The 21,088-nt window shown below is 30.4% G+C and overlaps 4 protein-coding genes and 1 pseudogene across 4 annotated transcripts; 1 reads left to right on the top strand and 4 right to left on the bottom strand.

Moving 5' to 3' along the window:
- The first annotated feature begins 2,479 nt into the window (after window positions 1–2,479).
- On the top strand, window positions 2,480–6,654 carry LOC107014519 (protein IQ-DOMAIN 14-like). The gene is made up of 7 exons (XM_015214452.2): window positions 2,480–2,795; window positions 3,508–3,712; window positions 4,440–4,543; window positions 5,131–5,259; window positions 5,396–5,503; window positions 5,606–5,746; window positions 5,905–6,654. The coding sequence occupies exons 1-7, from the start codon at window positions 2,535–2,537 to the stop codon at window positions 6,475–6,477; spliced, it is 1,521 nt and encodes a 506-aa protein (XP_015069938.1). The 5' UTR covers window positions 2,480–2,534; the 3' UTR covers window positions 6,478–6,654.
- Window positions 6,655–6,689: 35 nt separating this feature from the next.
- On the bottom strand, window positions 6,690–7,630 carry LOC107016608 (probable CCR4-associated factor 1 homolog 9). Its single transcript, XM_015217029.2, has one exon. It carries the CDS (start codon window positions 7,512–7,514, stop codon window positions 6,690–6,692), a length of 825 nt encoding a protein of 274 aa, XP_015072515.1. The 5' UTR covers window positions 7,515–7,630.
- Window positions 7,631–10,736: 3,106 nt separating this feature from the next.
- LOC107016616 (probable CCR4-associated factor 1 homolog 9) lies at window positions 10,737–11,693 on the bottom strand. The gene has a single exon (XM_015217034.2). It carries the CDS (start codon window positions 11,559–11,561, stop codon window positions 10,737–10,739), a length of 825 nt encoding a protein of 274 aa, XP_015072520.1. The 5' UTR covers window positions 11,562–11,693.
- A 1,184-nt stretch (window positions 11,694–12,877) lies between these two features.
- Window positions 12,878–14,274, bottom strand: LOC114075612 (annotated as a pseudogene).
- Window positions 14,275–15,417: 1,143 nt separating this feature from the next.
- On the bottom strand, window positions 15,418–16,245 carry LOC107016624 (probable CCR4-associated factor 1 homolog 9). The gene has a single exon (XM_015217041.1). It carries the CDS (start codon window positions 16,243–16,245, stop codon window positions 15,418–15,420), a length of 828 nt encoding a protein of 275 aa, XP_015072527.1.
- Window positions 16,246–21,088: the final 4,843 nt, after the last annotated feature.

The following is a 21,088-nucleotide window of genomic DNA, read 5'->3' on the forward strand; positions in this document are numbered from 1 at the left end:
TTATTAATAAATAAATATTAATTAATTAATTTTAATTAATTAATTTGATCAATAAACATGAATTAATTACTTAATTTTTCTATGTTGATCAAATTATTCTAAGACTAATAATTTCCAAGGATAAAATGAGAAGTATCATGTCATCTATGCATAAATTTGTAAAATGACAAGTACTTCTCCCGTCCACTTTTAGTTGCCATGTTGTATTTTTCGAAAGTTAATTTGAATTTAAAAGTGAAATTAGATTACATTAATTCGATATTTAAAACAAAAAAATTAGATATTCAAAAACTATACAAAAAGTGCTATAAATTGTAATTTTTTACATATCAATATGATGAAAAAATACATCGTAAAATGTTAATTAACGTACTTATCGTTTGACTCTAAAAAAAGAAATCATGACAATTGAAAGTGGACGGAGGTAGTATTACGGAGCATCTATTTTTAGTGACTAATTAGTGAGACAATGCACATTTATTTCAAGGATATAATTTCAATTGTACAACTTTTCACTATTATTCTTTGTGAAATCATAAATATAACTTTATAAATAGTGCAATTTATCTTCTAGAAAATATCAAAATTCACTAAAGAAAGGGCAAACATGAAAAACTTTCAAAGCTCCAAAAATTCACTTAATATACTAAACAATGGGAGGGAGATTGGTAGTCTTCACGGCAAGGATCTCCTTCTCAGTCTTAAGGATTTACCATCCTTATGGAAATGGAGATACATGATAAGAATTTAGGTGCATCTGAAAACACAAATCTTTTTGATAAAATTTCGCAAGGAAGGGTGACCAAGAGAACGATTATGATTGCGGTCTGGTTATCTTCTTCCACAAACACTAAGTTTGCTGCTAGATATTATATAGTAGAAAAATCGGGATCTGCGAGATATGAATATGAAATTGAATATGCTCGAACTGAATTGCATCTCAATTTGCACATGAATAATCTGTCATATATTACCCTAAAGAGTCATACTCATATCCAGGACATTTTAACCTTGAACGAGCATTCTATTTTAATAGATTATGATTATCATATGTAAATTGTCTTATAATTACTACTATAAAATTATCATTTTTTCATTGAAATTCTCATTTAAATATATTGAACGATTTTTTTAATAAATATTTTAATTGATTCAATAAAAATTAAAATACAAATATTCAATAGCTATTCTCTATATATTTTGATTAAAAATAGTTCTCATCATGTGTTTGTTTTATAATTTATTGAAAATGGAATTAAGAAATCATATTATATAACATAAATTTATTGATTCACATTTGAGAAAAATAATTGTGATTAGTATAGTCATATGACATGGTAAGCCAAAGAGAATATAGTGAGTTATCTTTTTCAGAAGAATGCAAAAAAAAGAAAGTGGAAGCAAACAATTCCATATAATATATGCTTTTTGCAGCTTTTAATAATCTCGATAAATCATAATTTGTGACGTTGCTGTATACAACTATCTGACATGTTCAAACATTTGCCTTTTCACTTTTAGCATGCCCACAATATTATCATTTCACCTCTTTTATAAAAATAAAAAATAAATTTTGTGAGTTGCTTTCTTAAATTTTATGTTAAATTAAATTTAGATAAAAAAAATTATAATAAAAACAAATAATGTAAATCTTATTAGTTTAGGGCTTAATAATTTGTTTTCTTTTGAAATTATTATTCGTGTTAGACTTTGATCTATCTAGATATATGTGTATTTTATATAAATAGGGTTAAAATTATGTATAATTTATTCTAGATATATTATATTTCACTTTTATTTTAATTCATTCACCTCTCTTCTATATCTACCTATATTTCAGTACGTGTCTGGAATACATTTATCTGGTATCTCATATACATGAATTTATTGTGATTCACATATATCTAGGATATATTTATTTTCTTGCTCGTCTCTCCGTATACATCTATTTTTAAGAGTGTGTTTGGTAACAAAAATACGTATAGAAGTGTATGTGATTTAAAATTTGATATGAAATTATCAATTAGTGAAACAATATGTAAATAATTATTTTAAAGTATAAGAAGAATTAGTAAATATAGTCGGAATGTTCTTGTCATTCCATAAATAAAGAAAAGAAATACCCCTCCATCCACAATTGTTTGACTAAAATAATTCAACTATAGCAAGTGTATCAAAAATCTACATAACTTTTTAATTGAACAAAATGAAGTAATTATTAAGGACAAAATTGAAAAAAAATAACTCATTGTTTATTGATTGATTAAATTGACAATTAATCTTGGATATCAATTTTTAGTATACCTGCCAAACAATATTTATAGACGAAGAGAGTAATAAAGAAGGTCACTGGCATAGAGAAAGAAACATGTCACATACATAATCACATATCATTGTCTATATATTATCCTCAAAACGAAGCAAATAATCTTTTGAGGAAGTATTTTAACTTTTACATATATATATATATATATATATATACACACATCAAAGTATTTTATGTTTTTAATAAGCTTTCATTTAGTAACAAAATTATGAAGAAGAAACATGTCCCCTCATATAACAAGCACACACAAAGCCAAGGGACAACAACAAAAACAAATGATCATCAACTAAGTTTAGTAACACATGAAGGTGAAACATTGCTAACAAAATGTTTCATAGGGAAGAGTATAATTGGAGGGCCTTCTTGGTTAGGGTTAATGAAGAAGGCTTTTAGATCACCTATCAAAGAGAATGATATCAAAAGTACTAGAAGAAGAGAAGAAGCTCATGACCAAGAAGAAGAAGAAAAGGTATATTACTTAATTATAAACATGTTAATTAATTTATAAAAGCGTGCGCACACACTGTGAAAAATTGAAATTAGCTATGAACTTTATCGTTAATGTATTGCTAAAGAGATCATGTTAACCCGTTGCTAAGTAGAATTAGCGATGAGCATAGCTAATAATCTTTTTTGTTGATCCTTTGCTAAGTAGAATTAGCAACGAATCTAGCTAACAATTTTTTTTCTGTTTATCTGTCGCTAAATAGAATTAGCAAATGAAGAAATGTTCAGATGATAAGCACTTCTAACCCCTCCACCTCCGCCTCTAAAATTGTGAAGTCAAGTCATTAGAAGAGCAAAGAGGTGGAATCTTCCAAATAAAGGTCGAGGGTGCTTATCATCTGAACCCGTCTAGATTTCACTTTTTTACTCTCTTAATAACTTATATCTATTTATATATATTTACTTTTTTATTGTAAACTATGAAATTCGTCATTTGCATTATTTAAATACGAAATTTGTCCGTTGCTAAATTCCGAGGGGGACAACATGCACCTTTTTTCTTTAAAAGTATGTAAAGCATGCAATACGAGGCATAGAGGGCTAGATCTAGAGTTATTCTGCTGATTAGTTCATTTCTAGATTATAGAAATTAACGACGGATAAATTATGTAGTTAGAACGATAATTTAACCACAAATTAGTAACGAAGTTCACAGTTAAATTTTCCGTTTGTAGAAGAGGGGGAAACGACGATGGATCTTCCGGAAACCTACACTTCAAGAAACAACATTAATTCATCACAATCAAAATAATCAAACAGATTCAGCTACAACAAGCAAAAGAAATTTGGCTACACAATTTATGCCAAATAATACTGATTTGAAGCAAAAAGGAACAATTACAACACCTATGAGTACTAGGGGTGGATCTAGCTTATCAGGTTATTCATATTTTGTATTGGTACTTTTTTTCAATTTACGTGATATTTTTCCGCTTTTTGGATCCAAATTACATGAGTATAAACTTTGACTAACACAATTTTTTGCTCTATTGATATGAGTAAAAATTGGGGAGAAGGCATAAGTACTCACCAGATTATGATTGAAATTTTATAGAAACACTTTAACTAAACTAAGGTCCTATTACTCCTTGAGCTCATTTTATATATAATATTGTATACTTTTTGGCTTATGTGGCACATCCCGTGACTCAACACAGTTGAGACGTATTGAATATATTTGAATGCTACGTAAACCAATTAGGCATACAAAATTACAAAAGTAATGAGTTCAAGGGAGGTAATATCACCTTAGTTTAGTTAAAATGTGTCTCTGCGATTTGAATCATAGTCTATAGGGAGGTATTTCTACCTTTTTCCTAAAAAATAATAATGTCTATTTCATATTACTTGACCTCTGTTGGCTAATTAGAGAGATACTTTACTAAACTAATCTTATTAATGATTTTTATTTTTGAATTTTAAATTTGACTAGTACTATTGTATAATTTGTATAGTAATATAATACTAAGAGTAGTATAAAGAAAATCTCTTAATTTATTAAAATAGACAAATAAAAAAAATGAACCAAGTAATATATATATATTTCTTTCTATATTTTACTACTTATATTTATCGACTCATAAATTTTATATTCTGAATTCGTCAGCGGCTACACCTACTATAGACATCACTCAGCTCACACAACCTCCAATTTTAGTTAAACAACAATGTGCCATCCTTATCATTCAGAGAACATTCAGAGGGTACTTGGTATGTATAAATATACCTTTATAGTTGTCTCTATATTTTATATTGATGGCGAAAAGATTATTTTTCTCAATATAATGATGTCGATTATAATATTTTGTTCTGATCGCATGTTAAATTATGTAATAATGTAACATAATATAATAGGTATACAACTTAATTCATGTATATTTTTTAATAAGTTATATTCCATGATTGTTAGTGTATAGTTTTAATATTATCGATGCATTCTAATCTATAGTAATAGATTAATTACTAAATTTATATTACTAATTAATTAGTTTACATTCAATAATAATAGATGACATAACTAGAAACAGAATATCATATTGGAAAAATAATTACTTATTTCTTTTTTAGATAAATAAATTGTGATATTCGCTTATTAGAAATGTCATATCACCTTTCTTATTATATGAATCATATAGGCAAAGATTACGTAAATATTTTTAAGGCGTCATTAAATGATTTAAAAACGATTAATTAAAAAAGAAACCAAGAGGAAACACTATTTATATATTTATTTATTTATTTAATTTCTTCTTAATTATTTTCTCATTTTCAATGATTTTTTTGTGTCAACATATTAGGCAAGAAAAGCACTTGGAGCTCTCAAGGGTGTTGTAAAGTTGCAAGCTTTAATAAGAGGCCATAATGTTAGAAAACGAGCACAAATTACCCTCCAATGCATGCAATCTCTTGTTCGCGTGCAAACTCAGGTAACTTTGACTCAAATCTTATATTTGTATGAAAAAAATATTGAATATGTACAAATAGTTTATCCAGAACTCAATAAACGATAAAATTCTAGTTCAATTCTCTTAAACTGAATGATGTATCTATCGTGGTGATCAGGTGTGCGATCAACGTAGAAGGTTATCTTGTGAAGGAATTAGTTGTGGTTCAATGTTCAAAGAGCCAAAAAGCATTTTGGAGCTTCATCTCAATGATAAGGAGTCCAATGTGAGTGTTTTATTTATATTAATAAAGCCTTTAGGAACATCCGATAAGATTGAAACGATGCAGAAAATATATTGATATGTTATTCTTCATATGTTTATGTAGTCTATAAATCAAGCTTATATTCCAGACAACGATGGTTATGATCATTTACATGCACTAGAAAAAATTGAAGATTTGTTACACAAAGCAAAGGAAGCTACTAAAAAGCGCGAAAATACTCTAGCTCATGCATTCTCTCGAAAGGTATATATATTCATTAAACATTTCGACTCTTTTCTTTACTTAGTCAACTTCTCATATTTCCTTGAATATCTTTTATAGAAGTCATTCACCCGAGCTTTCACCTCTTTAGTTAGTAGAGGACCTCAAGTACATCTAATAACTTCAAATTTGTATTACAGATGTGGACCTCGAATAAAGATGAAGACTCAAGTTACAATACAGAACTTGACGAGGATTTGAGAGTTTTTGACCTAATAGATAAGAAGAATCGCAAAAGTATTAGTAGAGCTTCATGTGATCAACCAAGAGATCTCATAAAGAACATTGAAATTGACACGGCTTGTTCTTACTCTGACTCAGACACTGAGTTATGGAGGTTACACCATCAATACTATCGCGACCATCAAAAAAAGTTCTATTCATCATATGTAGTCCCTTCTCCTCTCTCCCATAGAGAGGATATCAACGGCTTGCTCATGACACCACCGTTAAAGATGAAAAATATCCAAGCTCATTCCGCTAGTCCTCGCTACAGAAGGGAAGGGAGCAACCATCACCGAATGGCTCTTCTCTCCCATAGAACGAATGTTAATTCTTCACCTACAGGAGCTGATCAGCCAAGTTACATGGCAGCTACAGCATCAGCTAGGGCTCGAGAACGGTCACAAAGCACTCCAAGACAGATACCGATGACTCCAGAAAGAGAAAAAACAAGTTCAACAAAAAAACGTCTATCTTTCCTTATTCAATGAGAGACATTGTTAACTTATTATATTGTTTAGCCCTAGTTAGAAAACGCGTACAACTGTACATGAATCATTAATTCAATAGACATTATTATTACTACTACGTAAAATGTATTTTCAAACTCGTGATCTTACACATATCAGATCACAAGATTATAAACAGAGAAAGTTTTATCAAATTAATACACCTTTGATCAAATCAATATTTAATTAGCACTTCAAGTTAATCCATTTAAAACGCCAGCATCTCGCACACCATTTACAAAATAAACATTTCTCATCCTATAAAAGACGTGACATGTTAACAAACTATCTGAACCGGCCTGATGTTGCATCCCAGCCACCCGGAACAAGTCAAATTGTCCCTCTATCTCGTCTAAACCATCGTGAACATGAGGAAAATGCAACGTCAAATGCTTCACATCATATAATTTATCTCCGAAAAACATCTCAACAAATTCGAAAAACTCATCTAACCGATCTGGAAGATTCCGCCCCCTGAGAATCTTCAACAAAAATGCAATATCAAACTCGCCTTGAAACGTTACCCAACTCACCGAATCATTACAAAGAAGCCCCGACGACATCAACAACTCACCGAAATCAATTGATCTAATCCCCAATCGTAGATTCTTTTCTAAGTCAATCCCACTGTTTACAAGGAGCTGGATTGATTCCTCTACATAGCGATCACGCGTCCGATCGAAATCGGAGAAGTTGAGCTGCCATACAACACGAAACCGTTCCTTTTCAATTACCGATTCCGGCAAGTTCCCATTATCATCAGAAAGGGTAATCCCAACTTGAATAAGTTTCAATTCATCAACATTCGATTCCAACTCATTATACTCATCTGCCGGAGTCTGCACAGAAAAGGGTACCGGCGAATGGTAGATTTTGCCGGGATACTCTGTATTAATCGATATACAGGGGTATTCATCAATAAAATCAGAAATATCATCGAATACAGATTCGAGATTATCAGCCCATACTTCTTGAATCATAATCGGGTATGGATTCGGATCTACTCCATTAGCAGCCATGATTGAAAATTCACCAAGATTCAGAGATGGGTATACAGAAAAACGAAAATAAATTATGGGTTTTGAAGGAATAATCAAGATATGAAATGGGTATATCGCAAAATCGAAAATGAATTCTGGATTTTGAAGGAAGAATGAAGATTTGGAGATTTGATGGGAGTGTAGAAAGAGCTGAGTTTAAAAGGGAAATGAATTGATAATATTTACAAATGGAGGGAATGATTTCAACTATTTTTTAAAATTTTACTGTTTATATAGTTTTCTATATTAATCCTATTTTATATTTGAAAAAAATATTTAAATATACTTTTAAATATAGTTATTGTATGTTAGTGCTAATTTTTTTCTATGTTCGCATGTAATTTTCATAAACTCGAATTTATTTTTATCTTTTATAGCGTAAAATACTTTTAATGATATTTCCAAATGAAGAGAATAATTTGAACTATTTTTAATATTTTACTAATCATATAGTTTTCCTTATTAGTCGTATGATTGTTACAAAATATTTAAGAACTACCCAATATAGAAATAACAAACTATCTGAACCGACCTAATGTTGCCTCTCAGTCGCTCAGTCCAAACCTAATTCTCCCACCGACCACCCGTTTAAACACCTTAAAGATTACAAGATACCATCAAATAATTCACGTCATAAAAATTATTTTCGAAAAATACCTTGAGTATTTCTAAAATCAAAACAGTTAACATACGGGAACGTGTGAGGATATTCATTAGGCACTCCATGTGTTCATACACGTCTCGAAATGTTACCCAATTCACCGAGTCAATGAATACAAGCCTCGACGAAATCATCAACTGTCACAATTTGAGACGACTCCCTAATCGAAACACGGTGTTTAGAACCACAACTGACCCCAATCTAACCCATGGTATGTCATAACACTAATATTTATACAAATAATTATTAAATATAACTGATGGAGAAGCTAAACTGAATAGTCAAAATAGAATTCATTTGAACAAATCATAATGATGAAACTACTATCTGATTATTTGAAATTCTGTAGGTGAAAAGACTAAGTTTCACAGGTATTTATAGCCAAGAAGCAAAGTTACAATCCTATGATTCTTGTAAAATATTTAAGAACTTCCAAATATTGAAACAACAAACTATCTGAACCGGCTTGATGTTGCCTCCCAGTCGCTAGGTCCAAACCTAATTCTCCCACCGGCCACCACCTTATTGCCCGTTTAAACCACCTTAAAGATTACAAGACACCATCAAATAATTCACGTCATAAAAATTATTTTCGAAAAATACCTTGAGTTTTCTAAAATAAAAATTGTTAACTCACGAGAAGTTTTCGACGTGTGAGGATATTCATTAGGCACTCGATATGATCATACGCGTCTTGAAATTAACGCTATCCAATTCACTGAGTCGATGAATACAAGCCCCTACGAAACTATCAACTGTCATAATCCGAGACGACCCCCTAATCGTAAGACGGTGCTTAGAGCTACAAGTGACCCAAAGCTAACCCGTAGTCTGTCATAACACTACGATTTATACAAATAATTACTAAAGATAACTGATGCAGAAGCTAAACTGAAATAAATCCAAAACAACTGAATAGTCAAAATAGAATTCATTTGAACAAATATCTTTTTCTTACTAAAACATAAAAGAATCTTTCAAATTCCTCTTTTCATCGTTCCTTCAGTTCCCATTAATTTTTACTATATACCCAACAATATCTAACTTACTTTCAATAATAATATGTGACATAAATAGAAAGAGACGGAAGGTTAAAAGTGAGAGTATCATACAGGTATTAGTCATTTTGGAAAACAATTATTCATTTCTTTTTAGATAAATATAAATATATAACGGTTTTAGGTTATTAGAAATGCCAGATAACCTCTTTTTATTATATGAATCATACATGTATTGATTACGTAAATATTTTTTTAAAAAAAAATTGGTTAATTAAAAAAAGAAAAAAGAGGAAACACATTTTATTTTCATTTCTTCTTTATTTTCCTACTTAAAGAAGAAAATATACTTATACATTTTTCAATAATACGAAGTCCAATGTGAGTGTCTTATTTATATTAAAGCCTTTGGGAAACATCGGATAAGATTGGAACGATACAGAAAATATACTTATACGTTATTTTTCGTATGTTAATGTAGGCTATAAATCAAGCTAGTATTCAAGACAACGATGATTATGATCATTTACATGAACTAGAAAAATTGAAGCTTCGTTACACAAAACAAAAGAAGCTGCTAAAAAGCGCGAAAATACTCTTGCTCATGCATTAGCTCGAAAGGTATATATATTCATTAATCATTTCGACTCTTTTCTCTACTTAGTCAATTTCTCATATTTCCTCAAATACTTTTTTTATAGAAGTCATTCACCCGAGCTTTCACCTCTTTATTAAGTAGAGGACCTCAAGTACGTCTAATAACTTCAAATTTGTATTATAAATGTGGACCTCGAATAAGGATGAAGATTCAAGTAGCTATACAAAACTTGGCGTGGCTTTGAGAGTTTTTGACTTAGTAGATGAAAAGAATCGCAAAAGTATTAGTAGAGCTTCATGTGATCAACCAAGAGATCGCATAAAGAACATTGAAATAGATACAACTTGTTCTTACTCTGACTCGGACACTGAGTTTTGGAGATTACACCATCAATACTATCGCGACCATCAAAAAAAGTTTTATTCATCGTATGTAATTTCTTCTCCTCTCTCCCATAGAGAGGATATCAACGGCTTGCTCATGACACCATCGTTAAAGATGAAAAATATCCAAGTTCACTCTTCTAGTCCTCGCTACAGAAGGGAAGAGAAGAGCCATCATCACCATATGGCTCTTCTCTCTCATAGAGCGAATGTTGACTCTTCACCTAAAGCAGCTACATTATCAGCTAGGGCTCAAGAACGGTCACAAAGCACTCCAAGACAGACGTCGATGATTCCAGAAAGAGAAAAAACAAGTTCACAAGGAAACATCTATCTTTCCCTATTCAATGAGAGACATCGTTACCTTATTATATCGGTTAGCCCTAGATAGAAAACGCGTACAACTGTACATGGATCATTAATTCAATAGACATTATTATTACTACTACATAAATGTATTTTCAAACTCGTAATTTTATACATATCAAATCACAAGATTATAAACAGAGAAAGTTTTATCAAATTAATACACCTTTGATCAAATCGATATTTAATTACACTTCAAGTTAATCCATTTAAAACGCCGGCATCTGGCACACCATTTACAAAATAATCATTTCTCATCCTATAAAAGACGTGACATGTTAACAAACTATCTGAACCGGCATGATGTTGCATCCCAGCCACCCGGACCAAGTCAAATTGTCCCGCCACCTCGTCTAAACCACCGTGAACATGAGGAAAATGCCACGTCAAACGCTTCACATCATATAATTTATCTCCGAAAAACATCTTAACAAATTTGAAAAACATATCTAAACTATCTGGAAGATTCCGCCCCCTGAGAATCTTCAACAAAAATGCAATATCAAACTCGCCTTGAAATGTTACCCAACTCACTAAATCATTGCATACAAGCCCTGACGACATCAACAATTCACCGAAATCAATTGATCTAATCCCCAATCGTAGATTCTTTTCTAAGTCAATTCCACTGTCTACAAGGAGCTGGATTGAGGCCTCTACATAGCGATCACGCGTCGAATCGAAATCGGAGAAGTTGAACTGCCATACGACACGAAATCGTTCCCCTTCAATTACCAATTCCGGCAAGTTCCCATTAGCATCCGAAAGGGTAATCCCAACTTGAATCAGTTTCAGTTCATCAACATTCGATTTCAACACATTATACTTCTGTGCCGGAGACTGCAGCGAAAAGGGTACCGGGGAATGGTGGATTCTGCCGGGATACTCTGTATCCATGGATATACAGGGGAATCGATCAATTGAATTAGAAACTTCTTCGAATGCTTCTTTGAGTTTATCAGCCCATACTTCTCGAATCAGGATCGGGTATACATTCGGATCTACTCCATTAACAGCCATGATTGAAAATTCACCAAGATTCAGAGATGGGTATACAGAAAAACGAAAATAAATTATGGGTTTCGAAGGAAAAATCGAGATATGAAATGGGTATATCGCAAAATCGAAAATGAATTCTGTGTTTTGAATGAAGAATTGATGGATTTGATGGAAGTGTAGAAAGAGCTGAGTTTATTGGAAGAGAAGAGAACTTAAAAGGGAAATAAATTGATGGTGTTACAAAATGGAGGGAATAATTTGAAATATTTATTAAAATTTTACTACTTATATAATTTTCTATATTAGTCCTATTTTATTTTTTAAAAAAATATTTAAAATACTTTCAAATATATAAACAATTGTACTAGAGTTCAAGTTTTCTTTCTATGTATTCTTAATTTCATATAGTAGTCTTCATAAACAACGATAACAATATAATTTCATTAGTCCAATTTTGGAATTGTATAATGAATATAGATCTTAAAAAAAAAAGAAGAACGTAAACCTTATTTTTATTTTTTTATAGGGTAATGATATTTCCAAATGAAGGGAATGATTTTAACTATTTTTAAATTTTTACGACTAGCTTCGTCCACTTTTAATTGTATAATTTTCTTTTTTAGAGTCCAACAATTGACTAACATTTTATGATGTATTTTTTTATCATATTAATATACAAAAAAAATGCAATTTATAGTACTTTTTGTTAACATATCGAATTAATTAATCTAATAACATTAAAAATTAGTTAAATACATTTTTGAAAACACAACATGACAATTAAAAATAGACGGAGAAATAGTTATATAGTTTTCCTTATTAGTCCTATGATTTCTCTTAATATTTAAAATACTTCCAAATATAGAAGCAACTTTCGTTTAATGATTGCATGTAGTTTTGAAAAACAACAAATAACAATATCCAAATATCGAGCAACACAGGTTGAAATAATAGTTATAACAATAATGAAGAATAATTCCATATAAATCATTCCACAAAGAATTAAGTCGTAATTAAATTGATCATTATTTTTTTAAAAAAAATTAATTGTATCCTCAGTTACACTTCAAAGAAAAGTCTATCTTTCCCTATTTAATGAGAGACATTGTTAATTTATTATATTTATTAGTCCAAGATAGAAGATGCGTACAACTATACATGAATCATTAATTCGATAGGTATTATTACTATGTTCGTAAATTATATCAAAATGTATTTCAATCTTGTGATGTTACACATATCAAATCAAAATATTGAGACAGAGAAAGTTTACCAAATCAGTACGCCTTTAATTAATTTAACTATAGATAATCAATTGGATCCACAAACAATTACTATTAATCAAATTGATTAGTTAATCCATGCAAAACGCCGACGTTCGGCACACCTTTTACAAAATAATTATTTCTCATCTTATAAAAGACGCGACATGTCAATAAACTATCTGAACCGGCCTGATGTTGCCTCCCAGCCACCCGAACCAAACCGAGTTGTCTCGCCACCCCATCTAAACCACCATGAAGATAATGAAAATGTCTCATCAAACCCTTCACATCATATAATTTATCTCCGAAAATTCAACAAGTACCCGATATCAGTCGCGCCTTGAAATGTTACCCAACTCACTAAATCGTTACATACAAGCCCCGACGACATCAACAACTCTCCAAAATCAATTGATCTAATCCCATATTGGATTACCAATTCCGGCAAGTTCCCATTAGCATCAGAAAGGGTAACCCCAACCTGAATAAACTTCAATTCATCGACATTTGATTTCAACATATTATACTTCTCTACCGGAGACAACTAAGAAAAGGGTACGACAGGATTGTAGATGTTGCCGGGATACTTTGTATCCATGGATATAAAAATGACGGTGTCAGACCTGATCTAACAAGTGATCCTTAAAATCTACGTTGGGACGTAGTTCGAGACTAAGGGTTGCTACTAAAGGTCTCAGTCCTAGCCAATGGGTGAGCCTTCATCCTTACGTCTACTCGGTGCTAAGTAATACTCTCAATTGAATTATAATACTGGATAGCTCAAAAATAGTGAAATAATTATTGGTTTATTTGGAAGCATCATACACGTGTGGAATTGAAATATTGAAATTATAATTGATCATAACAAATTCTATCATCATGAATAATACATGTAATTTAAACAACACAATTTCAAAGACATGAATATTTCCTATTTTAAGGGGGTTATGAAAATAACCTTATAAAACTATTAAATTTTAGGTTAAAACATGTATTCATGGTCTCCTTATTTGAAATAAGATGTAATTCATGCTTTTCATATGAACCCTAAGTTCTATAAAATTATTATTGTTCTGAAGAATTAGGTTTTCTTGGAGATATAATGGATCTTTTATAGCTTGACCTTGAGAAACCCTTGTATGGAGTTCTTGGAGATGAAGTTTGTCATAACATATAAAATCTGAACGAATAAGGCTTTTTGGAGATGAGGAAAGGACAAAAACACCCCACTTAGAACGTGAAAAGAAGAGAAAAATTAAGAATTTCGAAGAAATTTCCGTTGTGCGCAACTGAAAACTACTTCATACGACACTTCGCGCAAACTTGACAGTAGCACGGACCTTATCCCGGCTCGTGTGGAGAATCACATAGAATATGTAATGCCTAGTAAAATGGGCATAACTTTTAGCAGAAAGTTTGGATTGACAAGCGGTTGAAAACGGTGGAAAGAAGGATTCACGACCTTCCATTTTCTTGGTATTAGGCCACAAAACACTTCATATATTAGGTGGTAGGATTGATTGAAGTTTATCCTTGAATGAACTTAATTGAAAAACTTAACTGTCAGGAACCTCTCAACTCAACTTTGTGTTAAAGGTCCATTATGATCTTAACTCACATCCAAACCACTTCTTATACTTAGAATTGATCTTAACATATATGAACAAGTAGTATACCACCAGACCTATGTTGATACAAGTAGTATACTCATTCACATTCTAAAAATAGGGTTGCGATGTGTTAAATCAACTAGGTTAAATCAACTAGGTTAAATCAACTGAGCTGATCTCCGAAACCTGGTCTCTTCGAAGTTAATCCCATGGTTAGTAAGGAGCTATATTGAGTCTCACGCGCGTTGAACACACTTCAAATTGTGATTTTTCTTTTCCCTTCTTTATTCTTTAGCATCCTATATACATTGATATTTTTGTTTAAACCTACACTCAACTTTTGTGTGTACATGTTGGGGAAGAATATCACTTGGAGCTCTCAAGGTTCTAGCAATTCAAAAGAAGGGAATAATTTAAACTATTTTTAAAATTTTGTTCGTTATATAGTTTTCCTTATTAGTCCTATGATTTTATTTAAAATATTTAAAATACTTCCAAATATAGAAGAAACTTTTCGTTTGATGATTGCATGTAGTTTTGATAAACAACAAATAACAATATCAAAATATCGAGCAACATGAAGTCGCGGGGTGAAATAATATTAATAATAATGAAGAAAATTTCCATATAATTCATTCCACGGAGAATTAAGTTGTATTTGAATTGATCATTACTTAAGAAAAACCTAATTATATTCTTAATTACACTTCAAAGAAACGTATATCTTTCCCTATTCACTGAGAGACATTGTTTACTTATTATAATATCGGTTAGCCCTAGATAGAAGAAGTGTACAACTATTCATGAATTATAATCCGATAGCATTATTACTACGTAAATTATATCAAAAATGTATTTCAATCTTATAATGTTACACATATCAAATCACAAGATTGAGACAGAGAAAGTACCAAATCAACTCACCTTTAATTAATTTAACTATAGATAATCTATTGGATCCACAAACAATTACTATTAATCAAATTAATCTTTAATTACACTTCAATTAGTTAATCCATACAAAAAGCCGGGGTCCGGCACACCTTTTACAAAATAATTATTTCTCATCTTATAAAAGACATGACATGTTAATAAACTATCTGAACCAGCCTGATGTTGTCTCCCGGTCACCCGGACCAATCCGAGCTGTCTCGCCACCCCATCTAAACCACCGTGGAGATTATGAATATGGCTCATCAAACGCTTCACATCATATAATGTATCCCCGAAAAACATCTTAACATATTCAAAAAACTCATCTAAACTATCTGGAAGATTCCGGCCCCTGAGAATCTTCAACAAGTACCCGATATCAGTCGCGCCTTGAAATGTTACCCAACTCACTAAATCATTACATACAAGCCCCGACGACATCAACAACTCACCAAAATCATTTGATCTAATCCCAAATTTTAGATTCCTCTCGAAGTCAATCCCACTGTTAACAAGGAGCCGGATCGAAGCCTCTGCGTACCGATCACATTTCTGATCGAAATCAGAAAAGTTGAACTGCCATAGAACCCGAAACCGTTCACCTTCAGTTACCAATTCCGGCAAGTTCCCATTAGCATTTGAAAGGGTAATCCCGACCTGAATAAGCTTCAATTCATCGACATTTAATTTCATCAGACTATACTTCTCCGTCAGAGACAGCTGTGAGAAGGGTACGACGGGATTGTAGATGTTGCCGGGATACTCTGTATCCATGGAAATACAGGGGAATTCATCAATTGAATTAGAAATTTCTTCGAATGCTTCTTTGAGATTCTCATCCCATACTTCTCGAATCAGGATCGGGTATACATTCGGATCTACTCCATTAACAGCCATGATTGAAAATTCACCAAGATTCAGAGATGGGTATACAGAAAAACGAAAATAAATTATGGGTTTCGAAGGAAAAATCGATATATGAAATGGGTATATCGCAAAATCGAAAATGAATTCTGTGTTTCGAATGAAGAATGGAGATTTGATGGAAGTGTAGAAAGAGCTGATTTTATTGGAAGAGAAGAGAACTTAAAAGGGAAATAAATTGATGATGTTACCAAATGGAGGGAATAATTTGAAATATTTTTTTAAAATTTTTATTAGTTAAATAGTTTTCTATATTAATCCTATATTATTTTTTAAAAAATATTTAAAATACTTCTAAATATAGCTATGGTATGTTATTGTTAATTTCATTTCTATGTTTGCATGTAATTTTCATAAACACTAATTTCATTAATAGAATTCTAGTAATGTAAAATATACGTCGAACTTATCTTTATTTTTATGGGGTAGAAATAGTTTTAGTAGATCATAGGTTTTTAATAAAGAAAAAATTAAGTTACGGGTCGGATTGTAAACAATAAACTATCTAGGTTCATGTACTCTGTTCAGTAAGCTGAAGTCGTATCATGTTTTATCTAATTATCTTGATTTGATCAAATTTTGTGTATTACTAGTTTGATATTTTTAATTTGTAAATATGATAAACAAATCAATAGAATATTCATTATCGTTTATACTTTATTAGTTTATGATAGTAGAAATAGTTTTAATAGATCATAGGTTTTTAATAAAGAAAAAATTAAGTTACGGGTCGGATTGTAAACAATAAACTCTCTAGGTTCATGTGCTCTGTTCAGTAAGCTGAAGTTGTATCATGTTTTGTCTAATTATCTTGATTTGATCAAATTTTATGTATTACTAGTTCGATATTTTTAATTTGTAAATACAATAAATCAATAATTAAATCAATAAAATATTCATTATGGTTTATACTTTATTAGTTTATGATAGTAAAAATAGTTTTAATAGATCATAGGTTTTTAATAAAGAAAAAATTAAGTCACGGGTCAAATTGTAAACAATAAACTATCTAGATTCATGTGCTCTGTTCAGTAAGCTGAAGTTGTATCCTGTTTTTTCTAATTATCTTGATTTGATCAAATTTTGTGTATTACTAGTTTGATATTTTTAATTTGTAAATACGATAAATCGATAATCAAATCAATAAAATATTCATTATCGTTTATACTTTATTAGTTTATGATATTTAACAAGTCGATTTTCTATTTAACTAAAAAGGAAATGTTCCTCTATAATTTTTTTGTTTTGATTGCTTTCATACGTGCATGTATGAACTATCTTCATGCAAATATAGTTTTCTTTATCACTCCTATGATTTTTTTTAAAAATAAATATTTAAAATATATACTTCCACATAAAAGATACAAGGTTTTGCTTTACTTCAAATCGAGTTTTATTTGTTTGTTGCACTTTGGATAATTAACAACAATAATATACTTCATGTAATCTCGTTAATAAAATATTTGAAGAATATAATATACGTAGAGATGTCACAAGATAAATATTATGACTTCATAAAGAGAAAAAATAAATGCAACAAAGTAACATGTATCTTTCATGTTCAATGAAATATCGATAACTAATAGATAGATGAGTTCTACTAGTAACTAAATTGATCTTTATTTGAAAACAAATAATTATATCCTTAGTTATATATTAATCCAAGCAAAAAAGTATCTGAATAATTTTAACTATTATTTCAAATTTTACTAGTTATATTATTTTTATTATTAGAGTCTGTATGGATTGACTTGAAAAAATAACTTTTAAGTTAAAATTAAAAAGTCAAATCGAAGACTGTTAAGTCAAAAAATAAAAAGTGGGGAAGACCTACTTTTGATTTTTGACTTATTTTTAAGTCATTTTAAATTTATGTTATGTCATTTTTGACTATTTTAAATTATTTTTTATATTTGTCAAAAACTACCAAAAGTCAAAAATTGACTTTAAAATATATTTATTCAATTTTCAAGCTAATCCAAATACCCTCTTAGTCCTATTTGATTTTTAAAATACTTCCAAATATATAAAGAAAATGTCTTTACCGGTGCCAATTTTTTTTCTATAATTGTATGTAGTATTGATAAACAACAATACCAAAATAATCGGTATAATTTTGAGTAGCAGAATAATAAAATGAATCTAAATCTTACCTTTATTGTTATAGAATAATGATATTTCCAAAATGAAGGTAATAATTTGAACTATATTTAAAATATTTCTGGTTATATAGTTTTCCTTATTAGTTCTATGATATTTTTAGATATTTAAAATTCTTTCAGAAATTTATTTCACGTACACCCTACCTTACCCTCCCCCCCTCTAATGTTCTTTCTTTAAAATAATAAAAATAAATAAATTTTTAAGTGTAATCAAGGATTTTATATTAGTCGATGATCAATAGGTCTATGTGAATTTTTATATTTTACACATTAATTTTTAAAAATCTTACAAGAGAGAAATAAAACTACACATAATCGAATAGAGATAATTCAAAAATGACATATTTTATAATATTTAGACGAGTTAAGATTGATGATATTAGCCTGGTGATATTCACTCGCACGTAACTATCTTTTCCTCTCTCATGTTGAGGAACAAGCGAAATATTTTTTAAAAATAGGTTATAGTATATTATAATAATTGCGATGGTTAAAAGTCTAAGTGGGAGATTGTTGGGATATATACTTTTAACCATGTGTTAAGAAATAATATTTATTAGAGAATAACTATTTGCTAAAATTCAATAGATCATATATTCTTTTATGGTGTCAATTTACTTATATAGTAAATGATTTAGTGTGTAGAGTTTTAGCTTATATCCAGAGGATTAAATCATCGATTCTTTTAAGTATAAAGTTTTTGGATGGAAATTGAACATGCCATCGGATACGATTGTAGCACAAGATTATATGTAATTTGTCCTGATTATGGGAACGGGATAGTTCCAACTTCTTGTGCTAGTACATTTTGTATGTGTTGAACGGGACCGAATAGAGACGGTTGTTTTAGACTGACTGACAAAAACATATTCTCTAAACTATTAAATGTACTTATATTCTAAATCTTGATATAAATATTATGATCTGTATATATTAATTATCGTTTTGAATTATTAAAAGGTGAGATTCTGAAATGGGTCAATATGCCTGTTAAGTTGGATGATAATAATATATATTGGTGAAGTAATAAGTTAGTTGATGGAATTCATGTCTCGTTATAGAGATTGATTGATATGCCTCTTTGAGAAACTTATAAGTTTTCATCGTGTCAAATCTTGTAAGTGGATTTATGAATCCGACACATGAAATAAGTTAAATAGTGCTCTAAAGGAAATTAATCATTAAGTTAAATTCGTCAGTAATTTAATTTATTGATTAGTATCTGAAATCTTAACATGGGGAATTACATAAGTGTTTAATAGGGAATTACGAAATAGAGGAGTGCAATTACAAATTTCTAGTGGAAAAAATTTGTAATTTATTATGGTAAGAATATTTCAAATTAATTATTTGGAATTATTTCCATAATAGGAAGCCTCGGTAATTAATTATGTGGTCCCTATAGTGCTCATATTTAACTAGAAATCAGAATCCTATTTCTATACAAAAAGGAAGAATAATAGGGGTGGGCATTCGGGATATCGGTTCGATTTCGATTTTTTTTTTGGTTTTTGATTCTTGTAAAATGTGTACCGAATACAGAATCGAAATATTTCGATTCGATTTTTATTACTTGGGTTCGATTTTTTAATGGGCCTGCTTAGTGGTCGAACGTCGGTCTGAAGTCATTGGCCGGTCTGATTCTGAACTTGCCGGCTGGGCTGCTGCTGGCGGCGGCTGTTGCCTGAAAGGAAGAGGAAGAACTGCAAGAGGAAGAGGAAGAGCTGCAAGATGAATACTGAATTAGGAATAGGGACATAGGGTTTCAGATTCTTTTTTCTTTTTTTAAAAGATTATCTAACAATAATAATTATTAATTAATAAATATAAATATAATATAAATTATAATATAATATTTTGGTTTAAACCGAAATACCGAAAACCAAAATAATACATATCAAAAATCGAATAGAAATACCGAAAATTACAAAAAAATAAACCAAATATCAAATTGAAAACCGCAATATCAAAATCGAAATACTGAAAAAATTCGATTCGGTTCGGTGTTTTGGTTTTCAGTGTTTATGCCCACCCCTAAAGAATAATATGGGTTTTTCTAGTCTTCTAGAAAAACAAGGTTTTCTAGTCCTTTTTTGGATTAGGAAGAAATTTCTATAAATAGGAATTCTCTTAACCTAGAAAAAAGATGATTAGTTTTCTATTCAATACTTGCCCACCCAAGTATTGAGAGAGTTCGGATGTGACTTGGGATCACTATAGAAGATCATTGCTATCTTGTAGATTCGCTTAAAGGTTTGTCTATTTTGGGGATTCGCTTGAAGGTATCCGCTCACGCTTCAAGAGGTATTTATCGAATTAAATTTCTGCATGTTTATGTGTTCTAGCATAAATGGTATTGGTTGTCTATTATTTCTATAAGTATTAAAGATCTTAATATACTTCCGTTGTGCATATAATTTTCCTACAAATGGTATCAGAGCCATACTTACATCTATTATAAATAACCTAGATGATATATGTATATGTTTGATTATGCATGCGATTCATATTCACGTTAAAAAAAGCTATTGGAAAAGCATAGCTTAAATCCATGTATAACTTTGTCTTGTGTGAATTCTTTAAAGATTGTTTAGATCAACTTAATTTATTGTTGATAGTTAATAATGATAGTAAAATGTACTATTTAGGGGAGG

The sequence above is a fragment of the Solanum pennellii genome, chromosome 1 (assembly GCF_001406875.1).
Source record: "Solanum pennellii chromosome 1, SPENNV200".
Taxonomy (NCBI): domain Eukaryota; kingdom Viridiplantae; phylum Streptophyta; class Magnoliopsida; order Solanales; family Solanaceae; genus Solanum; species Solanum pennellii.

Excerpts from the sequence above, each read along its gene's own strand:
- LOC107014519 (XM_015214452.2), top strand. The coding sequence starts at position 2,535 with ATGAAGAAGAAACATGTCCCCTCATATAACAAGCACACACAAAGCCAA. Across the intron at positions 4,544-5,130 it reads GAACATTCAGAGGGTACTTG|GCAAGAAAAGCACTTGGAGC; the intron begins GTATGTATAAAT and ends TCAACATATTAG. Across the intron at positions 5,260-5,395 it reads TTGTTCGCGTGCAAACTCAG|GTGTGCGATCAACGTAGAAG; the intron begins GTAACTTTGACT and ends CGTGGTGATCAG.
- LOC107016624 (XM_015217041.1), bottom strand. The coding sequence starts at position 16,245 with ATGGCTGTTAATGGAGTAGATCCGAATGTATACCCGATCCTGATTCGA.
- LOC107016608 (XM_015217029.2), bottom strand. The coding sequence starts at position 7,514 with ATGGCTGCTAATGGAGTAGATCCGAATCCATACCCGATTATGATTCAA.
- LOC107016616 (XM_015217034.2), bottom strand. The coding sequence starts at position 11,561 with ATGGCTGTTAATGGAGTAGATCCGAATGTATACCCGATCCTGATTCGA.